At 44.8% G+C, this 18,797-nt stretch overlaps 1 protein-coding gene across 3 annotated transcripts; it reads left to right on the forward strand.

The window, feature by feature from the left end:
• The first annotated feature begins 214 nt into the window (after nucleotides 1-214).
• LOC115078050 (Fc receptor-like protein 5) lies at nucleotides 215-18,446 on the forward strand. 3 transcript variants are annotated; one of them, XM_029580641.1, is made up of 12 exons: nucleotides 221-505; nucleotides 2,634-2,674; nucleotides 3,526-3,561; nucleotides 4,844-5,134; nucleotides 5,605-5,895; nucleotides 6,241-6,519; nucleotides 12,714-13,019; nucleotides 14,081-14,185; nucleotides 14,842-14,869; nucleotides 15,820-15,854; nucleotides 16,206-16,228; nucleotides 17,577-18,446. In XM_029580641.1, the coding sequence occupies exons 2-12, from the start codon at nucleotides 2,647-2,649 to the stop codon at nucleotides 17,685-17,687; spliced, it is 1,533 nt and encodes a 510-aa protein (XP_029436501.1). In that variant the 5' UTR covers nucleotides 221-505; nucleotides 2,634-2,646; the 3' UTR covers nucleotides 17,688-18,446. The 3 variants fall into 3 exon arrangements, with proteins under 3 accessions (XP_029436503.1, XP_029436501.1, XP_029436502.1); XM_029580642.1 differs by lacking the exon at nucleotides 3,526-3,561; XM_029580643.1 differs by lacking the exons at nucleotides 14,081-14,185; nucleotides 14,842-14,869 and having other exon boundaries at nucleotides 215-505; nucleotides 17,577-17,695.
• Nucleotides 18,447-18,797: the final 351 nt, after the last annotated feature.

Here is an 18,797-nt window from a genome sequence, read left to right on the forward strand (position 1 = left end):
CTTTGCCTAACCCTTCGCAGCCGCGGCATGCATTTGCATGCAATTTGAAGAGAGTATCGAGCGGTAGGTGAAGAGAACTGTGCGTGCGGGGAACGAGGGTGCGCCCAGCACTGCCCCACTGTTTCTACCGCGGCCTTAGAGTATCGATCTGTTAGTGAGCAGGGTGCCAGGGTCAGAACACACCATCCTTTCCTGTAAAATGAGGCTACTAACGAGTGTATAAGGGATTTAGAAGAAATCCACTCTGAGCATGATATTTTCTGCAGGCTGTGGTCATTTCTGTTCCTCTTTCCATATAACTGATTGCAAACAACTTAATCACTGGGTCCTGTCTTCCTTCCTGTGGGTGAAAAGAATCTCTGCCAGACTTCTGCAGCCTCTCAGCCCTCTGTGAGCAGCAGGAACGGGGGCACATGGATCTCCTCTCCTCCTAGAGACTCGCCTCATTCCGCCTCTCTTTGCACTGAATGCATACACACAATCCACAGTAGGACAAGAAGGAAGGGTGAGGGGGTGCTTACTTTTTTCCCTTGTATTATCTGTAGTGGGGTAGAGTGTGTGTGTGTGTGTGTGTGTGTGTATGTGTGTGAGAGAGAGAGAGAGAGAGAATGAGAGAGAGATGAATTCTGTATTGGGCTAGTGTGTGTGTGTCAGAGAGAGAGAGAAGGATTTTGTAGTGGGGTAACTGTGTGTGAGAGAGAGAGAGAGCTGGATTCTATAGTGGGGTTGTGTATGTGTGTATATATGTGTCTGTGCATGTGTGAGAGAGAGAGCACTGTATTCTGTAGTGGAGTAGTGTGTGTGCGAGAGAGAGAGCGCTGTATTCTGTAGTGGAGTAGTGTGTGTGCGAGAGAGAGAGCGCTGTATTCTGTAGTGAAGTAGTGTGTGTGTGCGAGAGAGAGAGCGCTGTATTCTGTAGTGCAGTAGTGTGTCTGTGCGAGAGAGAGAGCGCTGTATTCTGTAGTGGAGTAGTGTGTGTGCGAGAGAGAGAGCGCTGTATTCTGTAGTGGAGTAGTGTGTGTGTGCGAGAGAGAGAGCGCTGTATTCTGTAGTGCAGTAGTGTGTCTGTGCGAGAGAGAGAGCGCTGTATTCTGTAGTGGAGTAGTGTGTGTGCGAGAGAGAGAGCGCTGTATTCTGTAGTGGAGTAGTGTGTGTGTGCGAGAGAGAGAGCGCTGTATTCTGTAGTGGAGTAGTATGTGTGTGTGTGTGTGTGTGTGTGTGTGTGTGTGTGTGTGTGTGAGAGAGAGAGAGAGAGAGAATGAGAGAGATGAATTCTGTAGTGGGCTAGTGTGTGTGTGTCAGAGAAAGAGAGAGAGAAGGATTTTGTAGTGGGGTAACTGTGTGTGAGAGAGAGAGAGAGAGCTGGATTCAATAGTGGGGTTGTGTATGTGTGTATATATGTGTCTGTGCATGTGTGAGAGAGAGAGCGCTGTATTCTGTAGTGGAGTAGTGTGTGTGTGCGAGAGAGAGAGCGCTGTATTCTGTAGTGGAGTAGTGTGTGTGTGTCAGAGAGAGAGAGATAGATTCTGTAGTGGGGTAGTGTGTGTGTGTGTGAGAGAGAGAGAGAGAGAGAGAATGAGAGAGAGATGAATTCTGTAGTGGGCTAGTGTGTGTGTGTCAGAGAAAGAGAGAGAGAAGGATTTTGTAGTGGGGTAACTGTGTGTGAGAGAGAGAGAGCTGGATTCTATAGTGGGGTTGTGTATGTGTGTATATATGTGTCTGTGCATGTGTGAGAGAGAGAGCACTGTATTCTGTAGTGGAGTAGTGTGTGTGTGCGAGAGAGAGAGCGCTGTATTCTGTAGTGGAGTAGTGTGTGTGTGACAGAGAGAGAGAGAGAGATTCTGTAGTGGGGTAGTGTGTGTTTGTGTGTGTGTGTGTGTGTGAGTGTGTGTGAGATGGATTCTGTAGTGGGGTAGTGTGTGTGTGTCAGAGAGAGAGAGAAGGATTTTGTAGTGGGGTAACTGTGTGTGAGAGAGAGAGAGAGCTGGATTCTATAGTGGGGTTGTGTATGTGTGTATATATGTGTCTGTGCATGTGTGAGAGAGAGAGCGCTGTATTCTGTAGTGGAGTAGTGTGTGTGTGCGAGAGAGAGAGCGCTGTATTCTGTAGTGGAGTAGTGTGTGTGTGTCAGAGAGAGAGAGAGATTCTGTAGTGGGGTAGTGTGTGTTTGTGTGTGTGTGTGTGTGTGAGTGTGTGTGAGATGGATTCTGTAGTGGGGTAGTGTGTGTGTGTGCGAGAGAGAGAGAGCGCTGTATTCTGTAGTGGAGTAGTGTGTGTGTGCGAGAGAGAGAGCGCTGTATTCTGTAGTGGAGTAGTGTGTGTGTGTCAGAGAGAGAGAGAGATTCTGTAGTGGGGTAGTGTGTGTTTGTGTGTGTGTGTGTGTGTGAGTGTGTGTGAGATGGATTCTGTAGTGGGGTAGTGTGTGTGTGTGCGAGAGAGAGAGAGCGCTGTATTCTGTAGTGGAGTAGTGTGTGTGTGAGTGTGTGTGAGATGGATTCTGTAGTGGGGTAGTGTGTGTGCGAGAGAGAGAGATTTTTGTGCTGCTCTTGTTTGGATAAATAATTTCATAGTACAAACATTGATACATAGAAATCTTAAACGCCTAAAGCTTTCTCTTTTCTGATTCTACACAGGTGATATCCCAGCATGTTTGTCACCTTTCTTAGCCTAATTGGTAAGTCGTTTTCTAGTTTATTTCCTTTCAAAGTATCTATTAGAAGGAGACAGAGCACCCAGAGCCTGGTGGAGCTCCCGGAGCTGCCTCTCCCGGACCTCTGAGTTTGACACCAGCCCCAGGCTCCCACCTCTGACATCCCTAGGTCTTTCTGAAGAGTTTTGTAGAAAACTCACTTATGGTAGAGACTCAGAATGTCACAGAATAGACAGAGCTGGAATGGATGCTGAGTGGTTGGCTTGTCCTTTCCTCAGCTCCAGGCAGGATTCCCTGTGGCCAAACAATCCCAGACAGACAAGGGTCTGTCCTTCTCCTAACCTCCTCCAGTGACGGAGATTCCCGCTGACCCCCTCCCTCCCAGTGCCTGAAGCCCCTCACAGTCAGATGTTTCTTCCTAATGAGCCACCGAAGTCTGCTCTGCTGGAATTTAATCCGATTCCTCCCTGACCTGTCCCTGTCTAGAGATAGCAAACAAGTGACTTTCGTCCTCCTTATAGCTAAACATTATGTATCTGATGCCTGCTCTCCTGACACCCTCGAAATACCCCCAAGTCCCTCAGACTCCCCTCACAGCTCCTGCTATCTCCGCCTTTCATCACTTTTCTCGTTTCCCTCAGACTTTATGCAAATCCTCCAGGGTCTCTTTGAAGTTTGGGGTTCAAACCTGGAGGAAGGACTCCTGAGCACTGAGAAGCCTCCAATCTCCCCCTCCTCATATACAGACCTTCTGCTTGCAGGTTGTAGGATTTCCTCTCCTGGCTGGTGATGAACCCCACAGCAGCGCCTCGGTGCAGCAGAGATCAGACTTTTGCCCAGGGCTGAATGTGTCTTTTCTCTCTCTTTTCTCTCAGTGTGTCTCGGGGGAAGGTTTCTCCTGGCAGACGATGGTGAGTCTCTGAGCAGTCACTTCCACATCCCCTGACAGATTTCTTCTGGCAGGAGTCAGCCCTGAGTCCCAGCTGATGTTTCATGGCCGGGATCTGCACCTTATCCAGCCCAGGGACCTCTGTGCCAGTCTCTGAGTCTCCTTCTCTGGCTAATTACTCTTCTTTCTTCCCAAAATGTGGCCATTTTTATGACAGAAAATATGAAAGTGCTTCTTCTATTTTATCAGCTCCCTCATTGGCTGCCTAATAATAAGTAACACAGAGGGGCAGTCCTGGTGGTTGTGGCCCTGGTGGGGGGTGAGGCAGAGCCAGAGGGAATGAGAATCACATCGGAAGCCAACAACAACCAGGCCTGGACTTCCCTTCAGATCCTTGCAAAGCTTCCCCACATCTTAAGATCCTTTTCACTTTGGAGTTAATCCTTTTAAAGAAGGAGTCTGCTAAAACTTCATTTCATTTCATTTCATTTATAAAATTTATTAATTGCCTAACACTGTTAGGCCTAGGCGATAAACAAAGTACACATACATAATAAAAGCAACACAAACTAAAACAAATACAAATAGAATAGTTTCATAGAAACAACCTAATAAAAATTATCTGATATTCAGTACCTTATTCATTAAATTGTTCAAGTATTACCTTTAACAATTATACACACGATTCAGCAAATATTCCTTAAAGGCAGTTTTGAATTTTTTGACATCTTCAATAGATCTTAGTTCATAAGGAATCATATTCCAGCAATTAGGTGCCGCTATGGAGAAGGATGTTTCTCTTGTGTAGTGTAAATGGGCTAATCTCACTGATGGGACTTCGAGTAAATTAAGTTGTGAAGACCTAAGTGCTCTAGCTGGCTTATGGATCCGAAGTAAGGCGTTAAACCAAAAATCAGAGGAAGACGCGCGTAATTTAAAAATAGTCATTCCTATCTTAAAAATTAAACTTCTCTTTTCCCCTGAGATGCTGAGTGAGGGAAGAGACCCCCAGCCTGCTTAGGATATCGAGCGGGGACACTGGGAAAGAGGATCCTCATCCCATCAGCTGCATGCATGAGGGGCACAAAGTATTTTATGCAGAGAAATCCCCTGAACTCATTTCTGTGCTCATAGCAACACCAAGCAGGAGCTGGGATGGATTTTGGGAAAATATACTCCATGGCACCTGGTGGTTTTGTAGGAAAGTTTATCGATGCTGAACTCTGCTGTTACCCCTTTATCATTGGGGATAAGGGAAAAGCCCTGCCAGGAGCTCCTTCATCTCTGCTGTTTCTGTATTACAGATCGTCCCGAGGCTCCGACCATCTCCTTAGCTCCGCAGTATGATGTGTACATCCCAGGAGAGACGGTCACTCTGAGGTGTGAGGCCCCCAGGACTTCCAGTGTCACAGGATACCAATTCTATAAGGGAGGAAGTGAAGTGCCTGGGCTAGGAGACGCTGCTTCAAACCATCATACAATGTCCATCCCTGATAAGGAGAAACGAGTGTCCTTCTCCTGTGCCTACTGGATACAAAAGTCAGGACGAGGGATCAGATCCCCCCGGAGCGACCCCGTCTCTCTCATTGTCACAGGTAGGGGAAGCTCCACTGAGCCCTGCAGGTTTCTCTCCCTTTCTAATCAGTCTCCTGTGCAGTTATTCCTCCAGTGTCCTATTTCCAATTTCTAAAACATTGATGGAAACGAGAGACAGGACAAGAATTTCTCCCAGAGGGCAGAGCTGGGTGACTCCAGAATCCCAGTCAGAACCGGGGCAAATTGAATATAGAAACTTCATCTCTGCCAGCAGGCGCCCAAGAGAATATTTGCAGGGCATTGTGGGGTGAAAGCTGCAGCCTGGGATCCTCACCCTGTTTGCAGGACAGAGAGATCCCATGGGGCCCTTCATTTGGGAAATCTGCAGACTCAGCAGAGTCTAACGCATATCAGATGATGTAAAAGCTGCACACGGTTACAGGTTCTACCTCTCTCCTAAACTCTAATCCCAAATCCTACAAAGCCCAGACCCAGGAGCTCCTTCATCTCTCCTCTTTCTGTATTACAGATCGTCCCGAGGCTCCGACCATCTCCTTATCTCCGCAGTATGATGAGTACATCCCAGGAGAGACGGTCACTGTGAGCTGTGAGGCCCCCAGGACTTCCAATGTCACAGGATACCAATTCTATAAGGGAGGAAGTGAAGTGACCGGGCTAGGAGACGCTGCTTCATACCAGCATACAATATCCATAGCTGATAAGGGGAAACGAGTGTCCTTCTCCTGTGCCTACTGGATACGGGGGTCAGGACGAGGGATCGGATCCCCCCGGAGCGGCCCCGTTTCTCTGTCGGTGGCAGGTAGGGGAAACGGCACTGAGGTCTGGAGGTTTCTTTCTGTCTGATACGGTTATTCCTCCCGTGCAATGTTTCTGATTTCTACAGAAGTGATGAAAGGTAGAAATCTGAATAAGAATATCTCCCTGCCTGGGAAGTGGGGTGTCTGGTGACCTCAGAATCCCAGTCAGAACAGAAGTGACTTTAATCTATTAAACCAGCGTCAGTGCTGTGTAACAGCAGTGAGAATCAGTCTTTAGGTTATAAAGTTACAGTTACAGGCTCTGCTTCTCTCCTGAGCTCTGATCCCAGGTCCTGGAAAGCTCAGATCCCAGGGGCACCTTCATCTCTGCTCTTTCTGTATTACAGATCCTTCTCGGCCTCCGACCATCTCCTTACGTCCGCAGTATGACGAGTACATCCCTGGAGAGAAGGTCACCGTGTGGTGTAACCCACCCAGGACTTCCAGGATCTCACGAGTTATATTCTATAAAGATGGAGTAGAAGTCACTGGGACACAGGGCACTTATTCATACTGGTATACAATAGATGCCATCCATAAGAGGGATGCAGGGTCCTATTCCTGCCAGTACTGGATACGAGAGATCAGCTCCCCACTGAGCACCTCCGTCTCTCTCAGGGTGACAGGTAAGGGAAGCCGCGCTCCCGTTCTCAGGTCCCTCCCTTCCATTTCCCTGGGTAATATCAGAAATAAGGAGGGATCTGCTCTGTACTGCAAATCATTTATAGACACTGATGCAACTCACCGCAGAATTTTAACAGTAAACAAGGGAAAAGGGGATTGAAAGAGCCTCCTCAGGCTGCGAGCATCTCCTTATATCCTCACTATACAGTGTATGTACCTGGAGACTCTGTTACACTGAGGTGTGAGGTCCCCAGCGCCTCCAGGGTCCCAGGATACCAATTCTATAAGGGAGGAAGTGAAGTGACCGGGCTAGGAGACGCTGCTTCGTACCAGCATACAATGTCCATCCCTGATAAGGAGATAGGAGGGTCCTTCTCCTGTGCCTACTGGATACGGGGGTCAGGGCGAGGGATCGGATCCCCCCGGAGTGACCCCGTCTCTCTCTCGGTGACAGGTAAGGGAAGCTGTGCTGGTCTCCCCTGATCTGTCCCTTCCATTTCCCGGGATAACATCAGAAATAAGGAGGGATCTGCTCTGTAATCCAAGCCTTTTCTGATCTCCCTCGCAAGAGGATTAGTTACACTCAGAAAGGCAATGGGCCTGGATAGATGGTGGGAGGGGCATTTCTACAGGTATTGGGGTAATTTTTTAAAACGTTCAAGCTGGGAGTTAGGCATCTACACCCCACCTACTGAATTTACCCCTTCTGAACAGCTTCTAGCCAATTTTCTTTCATTACGCGGCTGTTATTTAGCCATTCAGTTTGTAGACATTCCCGTCGCTGTGGTCTGGGTGGTGGTGCGGGGGGGGGGGGGGGGGGGGGGGAGTCAGCACCAGCGGGTTAAGTTTAGCCGGCTCTGTCCATGGGCAATGATAGCAGGTAGGGTTGACAAATTGCTTCAGATTTTCAGGACAGATTGATCCAGTCCTGGTTTTACCCCATTGCATGCTGGGTCTTACTCTGTTTCTCCTATTGCATTCCCTAAGACAAGCATTCAGGGGAGTAAAACCAGGAATGGACCAACCTGAAAATCTGGAGTCAGTTGGCAACCCTATCAGCAGGGCTTAAATCGAGATTTAGCTGCAGCGGAAACATCGCCCAAAGTTGGTGGATCCCAATATTGTACCTGCTGTTGCTGCTTCTGGAGGCTACACACTGACTCCATCAGAGAAGTCAGCAAAAGGAGCTTATCCTTCAACATATAACGTATTTTAAATACAGGTGATCCAAATATAAACATTAAACTAACTACCGATGCAGGAAACTTAAGAATCATCATTGACAGTGAGCTGAATCTAAAAACATGTTACTACAAAATTAAGAGAAGGGTATTTTAAATTACTTACTCTAAGGAGACTAAAACCACTTTTAACTCAAAATAATTTTCGTACAGCTCTGCATCTTTTAATATTTTTTTATATTGACTACTGCAATTCCTTATTACTTGGACTCCCAAATAATACGCTATGACTGTCACAAATAAAAAAAGGGTGGAGGGCTGTTGCTTGCTGCAAAAAAAGAATTGAAATTAATCTCACATTCTGTCCAGACTGCCCTAAAATTTGAAATTGGGCTTTTTAAATCCCCGCACCTCCAACTCTGTCTAGTTTATATACCCCCTGCATACTTGACAAAAATCCTTCTCCCATCATTCTGGGAGATTTCAACATCCATGTTGATGCCTTTCCTCTCTCACCCTCCTGTGAGACCTTTCTATCTGCCCTAAAAGCAATGGGCTACAATCAAATCCTATCAAACCCTACACATCAAGCAGGCCACACCCTAGACCTGCTATTCATTAATGATACTATCTCCCCAGGCATCCCCACCTACACTCCCGTTCCCTGGTCTGATCACCACCTTATACATAGCACCCTTGCCCTGCAACACACTCCACCACCTAAACTCCCTGAATGTAATACCTTACAGTTTCGCAAATCATGCTCTAAAGACGACCTTACTGATGCACTCAATAATGAATTACACAACATTGACCTATCTGACACTAATACTGCCATCACATCATGGAACTCTCTTACCAATAACACTGCCAATTAAATCTGCCCTTTACACACAAAAAAAATCAACCATTCCAACACGCACAAAAAATCTTGGTATACGCTTGAACCAAAAACGATGAAACGTACTCTCAGAAAACTAGAAAAAAATCTGACGTAATGACCCCTCACCCGCACAACTCAATAAATATAGATCAACCTTACATAACTACCGTGAACAAACCCTCAACACCAAAAAAGACTACCATGCAAAAAGAATTCATGATTTACAATTCAATTCAAATGCTCTCTTTGCTTGCGTAGCTGAAATGACTAAAATCACCCCTCCGAAGATGCCAAAAACAAGAGTGAAGAATTAGCCAAATTCATTCATGAGAAAATAGCTAAAATCATGACATGTTTTCCAAACAACAATCTCCCAAGCAAAACTATTCCACGAAATCCCCATACCTCTTTCAACACCTTCGATCCCACAGCCTCTTTAGAAATCGAAACCACCATAAAAAAAATGAAACCTGCCACACACCCCAGCGACACCATACCAACGAAATTGCTTTTGACCATCCCTGAAATTATAGCACCTCCAATCGCCAACATTATTAATTGCTCCCTTGCATATGAAGTCCTCACCTCTCTAAAACAAGCGATCATTAAACCTATACTGAAAAAAACCCAAAGCTGATGCCTCCAACCTCACTAATTACCGCCCCATTTCCAACCTCCCTTTTCTGGCGAAAATCCTAGAAAAAATTGTCAACACACAACTCACTGAATACCTAGAAAAACAAATTTCTTTCACCCTCACAATTTGGTTTGCGTAAGCATTTCAGTACTGAAACCCTACTTATCTCACTTGTAACTCCCTCCTCACTGGGCTAGACAAAGGGCAATCTTATTTACTAGCCATGATCGACATATCTGCTGCATTTGACACCATAAACCATAATATTCTCATCAACCATCTTAAGGAAATAGACAAAACAATTACACCCCTCCGTTGGTTTGAGTCTTACCTCCAAAGTAGGCGATATAAAGTCAATTTTGGAAACAAGGAATCGTAACTCTATAATCTAAACCATGGAGTCCCGCAAGGGTCCGCCCTCTCATCTACCCTCTTTAATATATACATTCTCCCCCTCTGTCACCTCCTCTCCGAGCTTGGCCTCATGTACTTCATATACGCTGATGAGGTGCAAATCGTCATCCCCATCATCGACTCCCTAAACAATGCCCTTAAAACCTGGGACACGGCCCTTACAGCTATTAGTGCACTCTTTACGAGCATCCACCTTGCCATCAACCCCAATAAAATGGAAATCATGCTTATCTCCCCCCAGAGAGGCAATATTATGGACACCTTGTCCCATACACAATACCCCGCAATCACCCTTGCGCAAAATGTTAAAAACCTTGGAGTGACCATAGACAACCAGCTAAATCTCAAAACACATATTAATAATACAATAAGAGATGGGTATTTTAAACAAACGTTGAAAACCTAAAACCACTACTCTATCAATGTGACTTCCGTACTGTCCTTCAATCCCTCATCCTTACAGAAATAGACTATTGTGCCTCCCTCCTTCTTGGCCTCGCTAAGGCCACCATACTCCCATTACAGAATGCAGCAGCACGCGTACTCACCAACACCCCTAGATCGGAACACATTCCACCCATCCTCAAAGACTTACATTGGCGCCCCATTGCTCAACGGATTAAATACAAAACATGTCCTTAATACATAAAACCCTATACACTGAAAACATCATCTGGCTCAGTAATGCCTTACACTTCCGCAAACACTCCAGACCCCCCAGAACACAACACGCTGCCACACTTCACACCCCCTCTCACAAAGCCACACTACTCAACACAACTGGAAAACGTGCCATGTCCGTAGCCGGGCCGTCAAATTGGAACAATATGCCCCCTGACCTCCATCAGGAATCATGCCCTACAAAGTTTAAACAAAAACTTAAAACATGGCTTTTCTTACAAGCTTTAACCTAATGTTCTTGCAACCTCACAACAGCAATGGACGTTTCCCCCCTGTCCCTCCTCTCAGCCCTTATTTCTTTAGCAAGGCCTTAATAATCTTCCTCCTAACCACTATAGCAGCAATCATCTGCTCATCTTTGTAACATATATTGTTTTTCTCTGTACTATGACCTTTCTTAAATGCATTTGCTCTGCTGCTTAATCTCTGACTTAACTAGTGAGTATTTTCTTATGCTTTCAACTTTTCTGTAGTTGTAATTAGCCTCTTTTTTGCTTTGTTATTACTCTACCTAGGTCAATTATTCAACTGTAAAGCATTGTTGCTACTCATTATTTTAATTGTAAACCAATGTGATGTTACTAAACGAATGTCGGTATATAAAAGCTGCAAATAAATAAATACTCCAAAATGCGGCTGCAAGAATACTAACGGGGCAAAAATGTCTGACCATATCCCTCCAATTCTAATTTCACTACATTGGTTACCTGTAAAATATCAGATCATCTATAAAGTTCTCTGCCTGATACACAGAGCAATATTCAGGGAGCAAACAGAAAGTCTGGCCATATCCCTCCAATTCTAATTTCACTACATTGGTTACCTGTAAAATATCGGATCATCTATAAAGTGCTCTGCCTGATACACAAAGCAATATTCAGGGAGCAAACAGAAAGTCTGACCATATCCCTCCAATTCTAATTTCACTACATTTGTTACCTGTAAAATATCAGATCATCTATAAAGTTCTCTGCCTGATACACAGAGCAATATTCAGGGGGAAAAGAGGAAGTCTGACCATATCCCTCCAATTCTAATTTCACTACATTTGTTACCTGTAAAATATCAGATCATCTATAAAGTTCTCTGCCTGATACACAGAGCAATATTCAGGGAGCAAACAGAAAGTCTGACCATATCCCTCCAAATCTAATTTCACTACATTGGTTACCTGTAAAATATCAGATCATCTATAAAGTTCTCTGCCTGATACACAGAGCAATATTCAGGGAGGAAACAGAAAGTCTGGCCATATCCCTCCAATTCTTATTTCACTACATTGGTTACCTGTAAAATATCAGATCATCTATAAAGTTCTCTGCCTGATACACAGAGCAATATTCAGGGAGGAAACAGAAAGTCTGGCCATATCCCTCCAATTCTAATTTCACTTCATTGGTTACCTGTAAAATATCAGATCATCTATAAAGTTCTCTGCCTGATACACAAAGCAATATTCAGGGAGCAAACAGAATGGTTAAATGCAGCAATTCATTTACATACGTCTCAATGTAACTACAGATCGACAAATAAAGGATTACTAATGGTCCCTTCAATACATACTGCACACCTGAGCGAGGTTAGATTCAGAGCTATATCTACTGTGGGCCCTAAAATAGGGAACTCATCAACTGAAAGTAATTTAAAAACCTTTAAGAAAGAATTAAAGACATGGCTATTTATGAAAGCATACGAGGAAGAAGAGCAGGAATGAAATTCCATAACATACAGATTATTTAAAAATTAGAAATCAAGTATTGACATGGAAAGTTTTAACACTAGTGATTTTTTATTTTGACTGATTTTATTTCGCTGTTTCATTTTATTTCTGTTTTATTTTTTAATTATCTTATGTTATATTAATAGTTTTATTTGGTTAAATCTTGGTATTTGATTTTAAGTTTTTGCTATTTATAATTTTATCTTTTTGTATTATCTGTTGGTTATAATTTTATTTTGCCTATATAATGTGTTTTCATTTAATGTTTTATGCTTTGTTATCCGTTGTGATAAAATACTGAACGATGGAATATAACACCAATAAATAAATAAAATACACCCAGAAGTACAGTTACCATTTGATTGTAATCCACCTTGAGACCATCTCGGATGGAGGATAATTCGTTTTAAATAAATAAATAAATAATATTTGCAGGAGATGCTAATCCAGTCCTGTTGTTCCCCATAGCCTGCATATGGAAGCCATGACTACAACTCCCAGCATGCAGTGGGGTAAAGCCGGGACTGGATCCTGTGCTGAGGAAAGGACATGCAGGAGCTGCTGTCACCTCTGCCAGTTTTATAGCCAGAAAGATATCCCAGCCCAGAGGAGGGATCCCAAACCCCAGAGTGAGCTGAGGGAGTGACAGTTTTCTGTGATTTTATTTGTATTATCCTCAGATCCGCTCTCATCTCCGACGCTGTCCCTGCACCCCCCGGATGGCAGGGTGTCTGAGGGGGGGGATTTAACCATGAACTGCACCGTCCCAATGAGAAACGAGAAGGTGACTGTGCATTTCTATAAAGGGGAGGAGGCTCTCTACAGCGAGGTCCTGGAGCCCCCAGGAGGTGAAGTTTCCTTCTCCATCAGGATCGGCCAAAGGAACATTTCCGATGCTGGAAACTATTCCTGCTCCTATGAAGCAGAGATTCGAGGACGGAGGCTGAGCTCCCCCCAGAGCCCTCCCATCCCCGTCAGCCTGAAAGGTGAGAGAAAAGCGCATTGCAAACGCCTCGCACCCAAATATTTTCCCCGCAGTAATCCTCACTGTAACCTCCTGATGGGGCCCACAGAATTGTGAGATGGTCTGGTGCCTGGATGACAGCACAGCGCCAGCCTCTCAGTAGGGTTCACTTACAGGTGGGTCAAGCAGAGGCAAGCAGAGCCCTCCTCAGGTGGGCAGGGAACCTAAACCACGTGAGTCTTCCCTCTACCAACCTCTCTGACTATCTCTGTCTCCAGCATCTCATATCAGTAGATAAAATAGGGACTCCCTCTGAAGATATATTCAAAGGAAACAACTTTCAGCAGTCAATGTTACAAGTTCCCCCGCTCCCAGAGCCAGATTGTAGCAGCATCAACGTCCATAAACAGCTTATTGGCAAAACGTTACTATTACAACTCTTTCTTTCAAACTGCTACCAAATATCTTTCCCACTTCACAGAATATCACTTTTACATTTGCTACAATTAAGTTCTAGAATAGCAATCCAACATAAGATCATCAGTGCCTTGAGGAGTTGGCAGCCGTTTCCCCAAATTCCCCAGCTCAGGCCTCTCTGGAGCACCTCACTCCCTGCTCTTCCATCACGATTGGACCTCGGTCTCTCCACGGTGACCTGCACCACTTGCCCATTCCTTTAGGGACACAGGATGAATCCTTTCTTCCCCCCCTCACATCTGCTTCTCCGATGGTGAGAAATAAACCTTTGGCATTGGCCCCTCTTGGGGAGAGGCCCCCCCCCCGGGTCCCCCTCGCCCTCTGTGAGTCCCTGTGATTTCCTGACGACAAACGTCAAACTCAGGATCTCTCTCCGGACAGACTGCAGCCCCTTGTCTCTTCCTTCTGGGATTTTCCCCTTGGATATTTCCATTTGAAGGCAGAATAACTCTCAAAGCACTTTCTGTCATCCTTTCTAAATGTCTTTTCATAACTGTTATTGTTGACTGTATGTGATGTAAGCTGCCCTGCATTCCCACTGCTGCTGATTCTCCCCAGGACCCTCCGGCCCCTCCTTTTCTCAAGAAGCTCTCCTTCTCCCCACAGCTGCAAGGTCACCTTGGGTTTGGATTGGAGCTGGAGCTGGGCTGGCGCTGGTTTTCCTCCTGGTGCTGGTGCTGCTTCTGTTCTGGATTTTGGTTTGTAAGAAAGGTACGGACATGACCTCTCCCTCCTCATCCAGGTTCCCTTATTTCCTAGTTGTCTGTCATCCCTAATCCTACTAAATGGATTAACTCATTAATTAATCCTGGGTCTGTTCAGGAAACCCTACTGTTTTACATTAGCTTTATCCACGGACACTGCAGGCACTTGGAGTAGATGCCCAAGCCTGTTTTTGAAGGCTTCAGATGTGTCCTCTTGTCTTTTCCGTTTCATATGTGAGAAATACCCGCGCCATACATTGAACTTTCAAGTCTGATAAAGCATTGGCAGAATACCCAAGTCTTCTTCTGAGGTAGAAACATTCCCAGCTGACTCTGATCTTTCCTCTCTAGATTCACCAATCAGACTCCACTGAACCACTTCTTCACTGCACGTTTTGAATCTTTTCTATATATTTTTCTAAAATTAGGAACACCAAACCAGCCATGGAAGGAGGGACTTGATGAAGTGTAATAACTCTCTATCTCAGTAGCTCTCTCTGTACACAGGGGTACAACTGAAGGGTAGAAAGTACAGGTGGAAGTGTACAGGGTGGGGTAGAGCTGAGGGCCTCCTCTCTGGTTTGTTCACGAATGTTTCTACAATCATTTAATAAATAAGATTCCACAGCCTCTTTTTTTCTTTTCTACAATTCCTGTTTTAAGGAAAGTCAAGATCTCTGCGCCAGAAAGGGTGAGTTATGTTTGTTGCCACCAGATCATTTGAAGGGAAACTGTAATGGTGGGAACTGTCATCATTTAATTACAAAACAGCAATTTTACTGACTCCTACTATGCATGATAGTGCACATCTGGAGACTTGGATTCCAATCCCATCACTGCCACCAACTCAGGGTCACATCCAGAAACCCATCTTCCTATCCCAGTGCTAATATTAAGTCTCTGTGACACCCAGAGATCAAACTCCCAATCCAAGAGACTACCAAGAGACTGGGACATGCAGAGAGACCCAACTTCCAGCCCCACCACTACCACAAACTCATTGTTACGTGCAGAAACCCAGCTGCTGTTCCCACATTTGCCACCAACTCACTGTGTGATGCAGAGACCCAGCTTCCGATTCTATATCTGCCACCAACTTACTTGTGCCATCTAGAATTCCACCTTTCAAACCCACCACTAGTCTGCCACCAGCTCCCTGTGACACCAGAAACACAGCTATCAATCCCATCACATTCAATTTACAAAGTTATAATCTGAGTTTGGCTATTAGCACTTGTGTCAAAATGGTAAGTCTTTGTCTATAATATATTTTATGTTTGATTTTATGGTTGTTTTAATTGTAACTTGCTTAGGATATTATATAGGTGAGTCTTAAATATTTTAAAGTAAATTAAAATGAATTAGAGCCATCAGCTCACTGTGACACCCAGAAACTCAGCTTCCAATCCCACCTATGCCACCAACTCGCCATGTGATCCAAAAACCCAGCTAAAAATCCAATCGCTGCCATCAATTCGCAGTGTGGCACTGAAATCCAGCTTCCAATCCCAGCACTGCCACCAGTTCTTTGAGTCTCCTTAGTTACTATGTCACACAACTGTGCAGCTTTAGCCCACTGTGGGAAGTTATGGTGTGGGTTTTATTTTAATGTTCATTGTGGTTCTCTTTGTTTCCTCTCAGGGATGACCCCAGTAAAAGAACTGATGCAATGACCTGTACGTATTATTTCTGTTTGCTAACTCTAACTGATATTTCTGTAACATTAATTTAGCACGTTACACAGGCAGAATCCCACACCTGGCCTCTGACCCTAACCCCCAATCCTCTGCATCACTTTTCCCATCCCTGAACCAAAGTCCCTATCAGGGAATCTTGCACTCTGCTGTCCATCCTGTGCCTGTCCTCTCTCAGGGGAGGCACGTTTTATTACAGTTAAATTCATTAGAAAATTACACCCCTGAAATCTGTTTAATTTGTCCTGTCTACCAGAAAAGCAATCAAGAAGTTTAATTTTGCCATGTTACCTTTTTCAAATTCTCTCTTTCTCTCCCTTTTTTCAAATACAGCCACCCCACACCGCCCACCTGAAGTAAGTATGAGATTACATGTCAGTGCTTTCAATTTAAGGGCATCTATAGTAACACAATGCAAAGCAACATTGACATTAAGGACAGGGCCATTGTAGGTGTATAGGGCACTCTGGTGAACCTTCGGCCATTAACCCCTCGCCCTCCCCTGGCTGTAGCTCCAGAATCACATTCCCTCCTACTGGCAGTATTGACTCTGGACTCTTGCACTACTGGAATTTTGCCACCTCCAAAATGTTGACACTTCAGGTGACTGCCTAGTTTTCCTACTGGAAGTGCCTCCTTTTAGATATATGCTTGTAATTCTGTGAAGACCAACAAGTTCCTGCTGGTATTAGTTTAACTAATCAAGTCAACTACTTGGACAACTAACCCAATGCGTGATAGAGGAGATAATTATTCACCAACTCAAATTGTACAGGCAAGCAACATGAAGCCATTAAACTAAACTTCAACCAGATAACTAAATCAATCAGCCCAGCAGAAGGAATCCCAAATCATCCAATCAAGCTAGCTCATGCAACTCGCCAACCAAGACAAAAAGATACTGAAACAGCTGGCACAAGACAATTCTAATCCTCTAATTCCACTTACAAACAAATCAAAGAAGAACTCAGATAATCCACCACCCTGGTAAAAGAATAAGTCAATAAACCCATCCATCTAATGATGCTACAAAACTAGTAATGTAAATTATTAACCAAATAAATAACCCAGATCATTTATCAACCAGATTTACCATCTCAGTTAATACATAAACTATGCAGCTAAAATATCTCATTAACCAACCAATTAACCCCTAAATTCATCAAAATGCATGATTAACGCATTGATAAAAAAAAAGGGCATGTTTAGGATTATATACCACTTTGCATTGCATGGTGCAGTAAACTTATTGCATCCTGCAATAACCTCTATTTTTCATGAGAGGAAAAAAGGTGTAATTAAAACCGTGTGATAGCACCCCTCATTTTCCTAAATCCCGCCCAAACTCCTCCCCAATCCCGTCCCTCCCAAACATTTGCATTCGTGCCATACATTGGTGTTCTTTTCGCATGCGTTATGATGTTAACGCGTGCGTTAACGCCATAACACATTTTGATGAATGACTCTAAACCAAAGCAATCAGCCAAACAATAAATTCAACTAATCAACAAACAATCCCAATAAAGCAATTCACTGAAGCATGCAATTGAGCTGAGTACCGAAATAATCAAGAGAAGCAAGCTAACTGTTTAGCCAGCCAGCGAAGGTAATCAACCCAACTGCTCTTCGTCTGGCAGCCAACACAAGTGTACAAGATCCATTACTGTTTACAGTTTCATGCACGTCTCCTATCTTTCACTGCAGGAGGACAGGATCACTTACGCCTCCCTGGTCCACTCCAGCTCGGAGTCCCATCAGCAGAGCTGTCCAGCAGCACCCGAAAATCAAACACTGTACGCTGCCGTGAAAGTCTAAGCTCTTTGTACAGCAGATCAGAGAATACTGGGTATGAACGGAAATCGATCCATCAGCATAGCAGCAGCCAAGCGATCAGTTACACCTTAAGGGATACATTTTTCCAAGGGAAACAGTCACTCACGCGTGCAAAGTTAGGCGTGTGAGTAAGTTTATGGGCACAGGAAGTGGGATCGATTTCCAGTCACTATTGAGGACCCTGAAACGAGATCTGCTGTGATTAGTTAGAGGCCCAAGCACCCGGTGCAGTGAGGTCTGCATGATTTAGGCATCCGGTGTATGGGAACAGCTCCGTGCATTCAGCTGTGAGACCAGATCCTCTACAACTCCCACACGTTAGGGGAGGTCAACCTTAGATGCTTAACTGGTTTCTTTGAAAATGGGAACCAGAACGTTTTTACAACCAATTTTTATATTTTATGTGGGGTAGGTTGAGGGTGTAGGAAGGGGTAATTATGGACCTTCTAAATGACATTAACTGAAGCCCCTTCAAGGCTTGATGCTACCAAAATATTTGAGGGGGGGGGGGGGAAGGGAAGGGGTGAATGGCTGCTTATACTTCCTCTTAAAAAGTGGGATCTCATTTCTTTTAAAGTGTGAAAATCCTGCTTTTCTGCTTACTAGTCTGTGAGCATAGCCTAGTGGACATTTTAGCTAACTGCAGTGTGCGGTTCTACCCTTGGCCTTCTATTCCTTGGACCACTGCTGTCGTTGTCCGGACTGAAATAAAGGGAGCCCCAGAAAGCCAAACTGAAAGCATCTTCCATCTCTGTGTCTTCTCTCAATGAGATGAACATCTCTGTAGCTCATAGCCATGGGCTGGGCCTGTGCTCTCCCCGACTCATGGGCCAGGAGCTTCCCTATCCACTGTGGCAGGACGTTCCTGCTTCTTCCGGTGCCCGGCTGAGCTTAGCTGCTGTTCCCTTCACACGGGGCTGAGAAGCAATCTGCCTGCCTCTGCAGGAACCTGTGCCTCACACTGACAGCTCACCATGAAAAGTCCTAGTGCAGCCCAAGGTAGAACCTGTGCCTCACACTGACAGCGCACCATGAAAAGTCCTAGTGCAGCCCAGGGTAGAACCTGTGCCTCACACTGACAGCTCACCATGA

The sequence above is a fragment of the Rhinatrema bivittatum genome, chromosome 16, assembly GCF_901001135.1.
Source record: "Rhinatrema bivittatum chromosome 16, aRhiBiv1.1, whole genome shotgun sequence".
NCBI lineage: Eukaryota > Metazoa > Chordata > Amphibia > Gymnophiona > Rhinatrematidae > Rhinatrema > Rhinatrema bivittatum.

Coding starts and splice junctions, on each gene's coding strand:
- LOC115078050 (XM_029580641.1), top strand. CDS start 2,647: ATGTTTGTCACCTTTCTTAGCCTAATTG. Junction 5,896..6,240: donor CGTTTCTCTGTCGGTGGCAG/GTAGGGGAAACG, acceptor TCTGTATTACAG/ATCCTTCTCGGCCTCCGACC. Junction 14,870..15,819: donor AGATCTCTGCGCCAGAAAGG/GTGAGTTATGTT, acceptor GTTTCCTCTCAG/GGATGACCCCAGTAAAAGAA.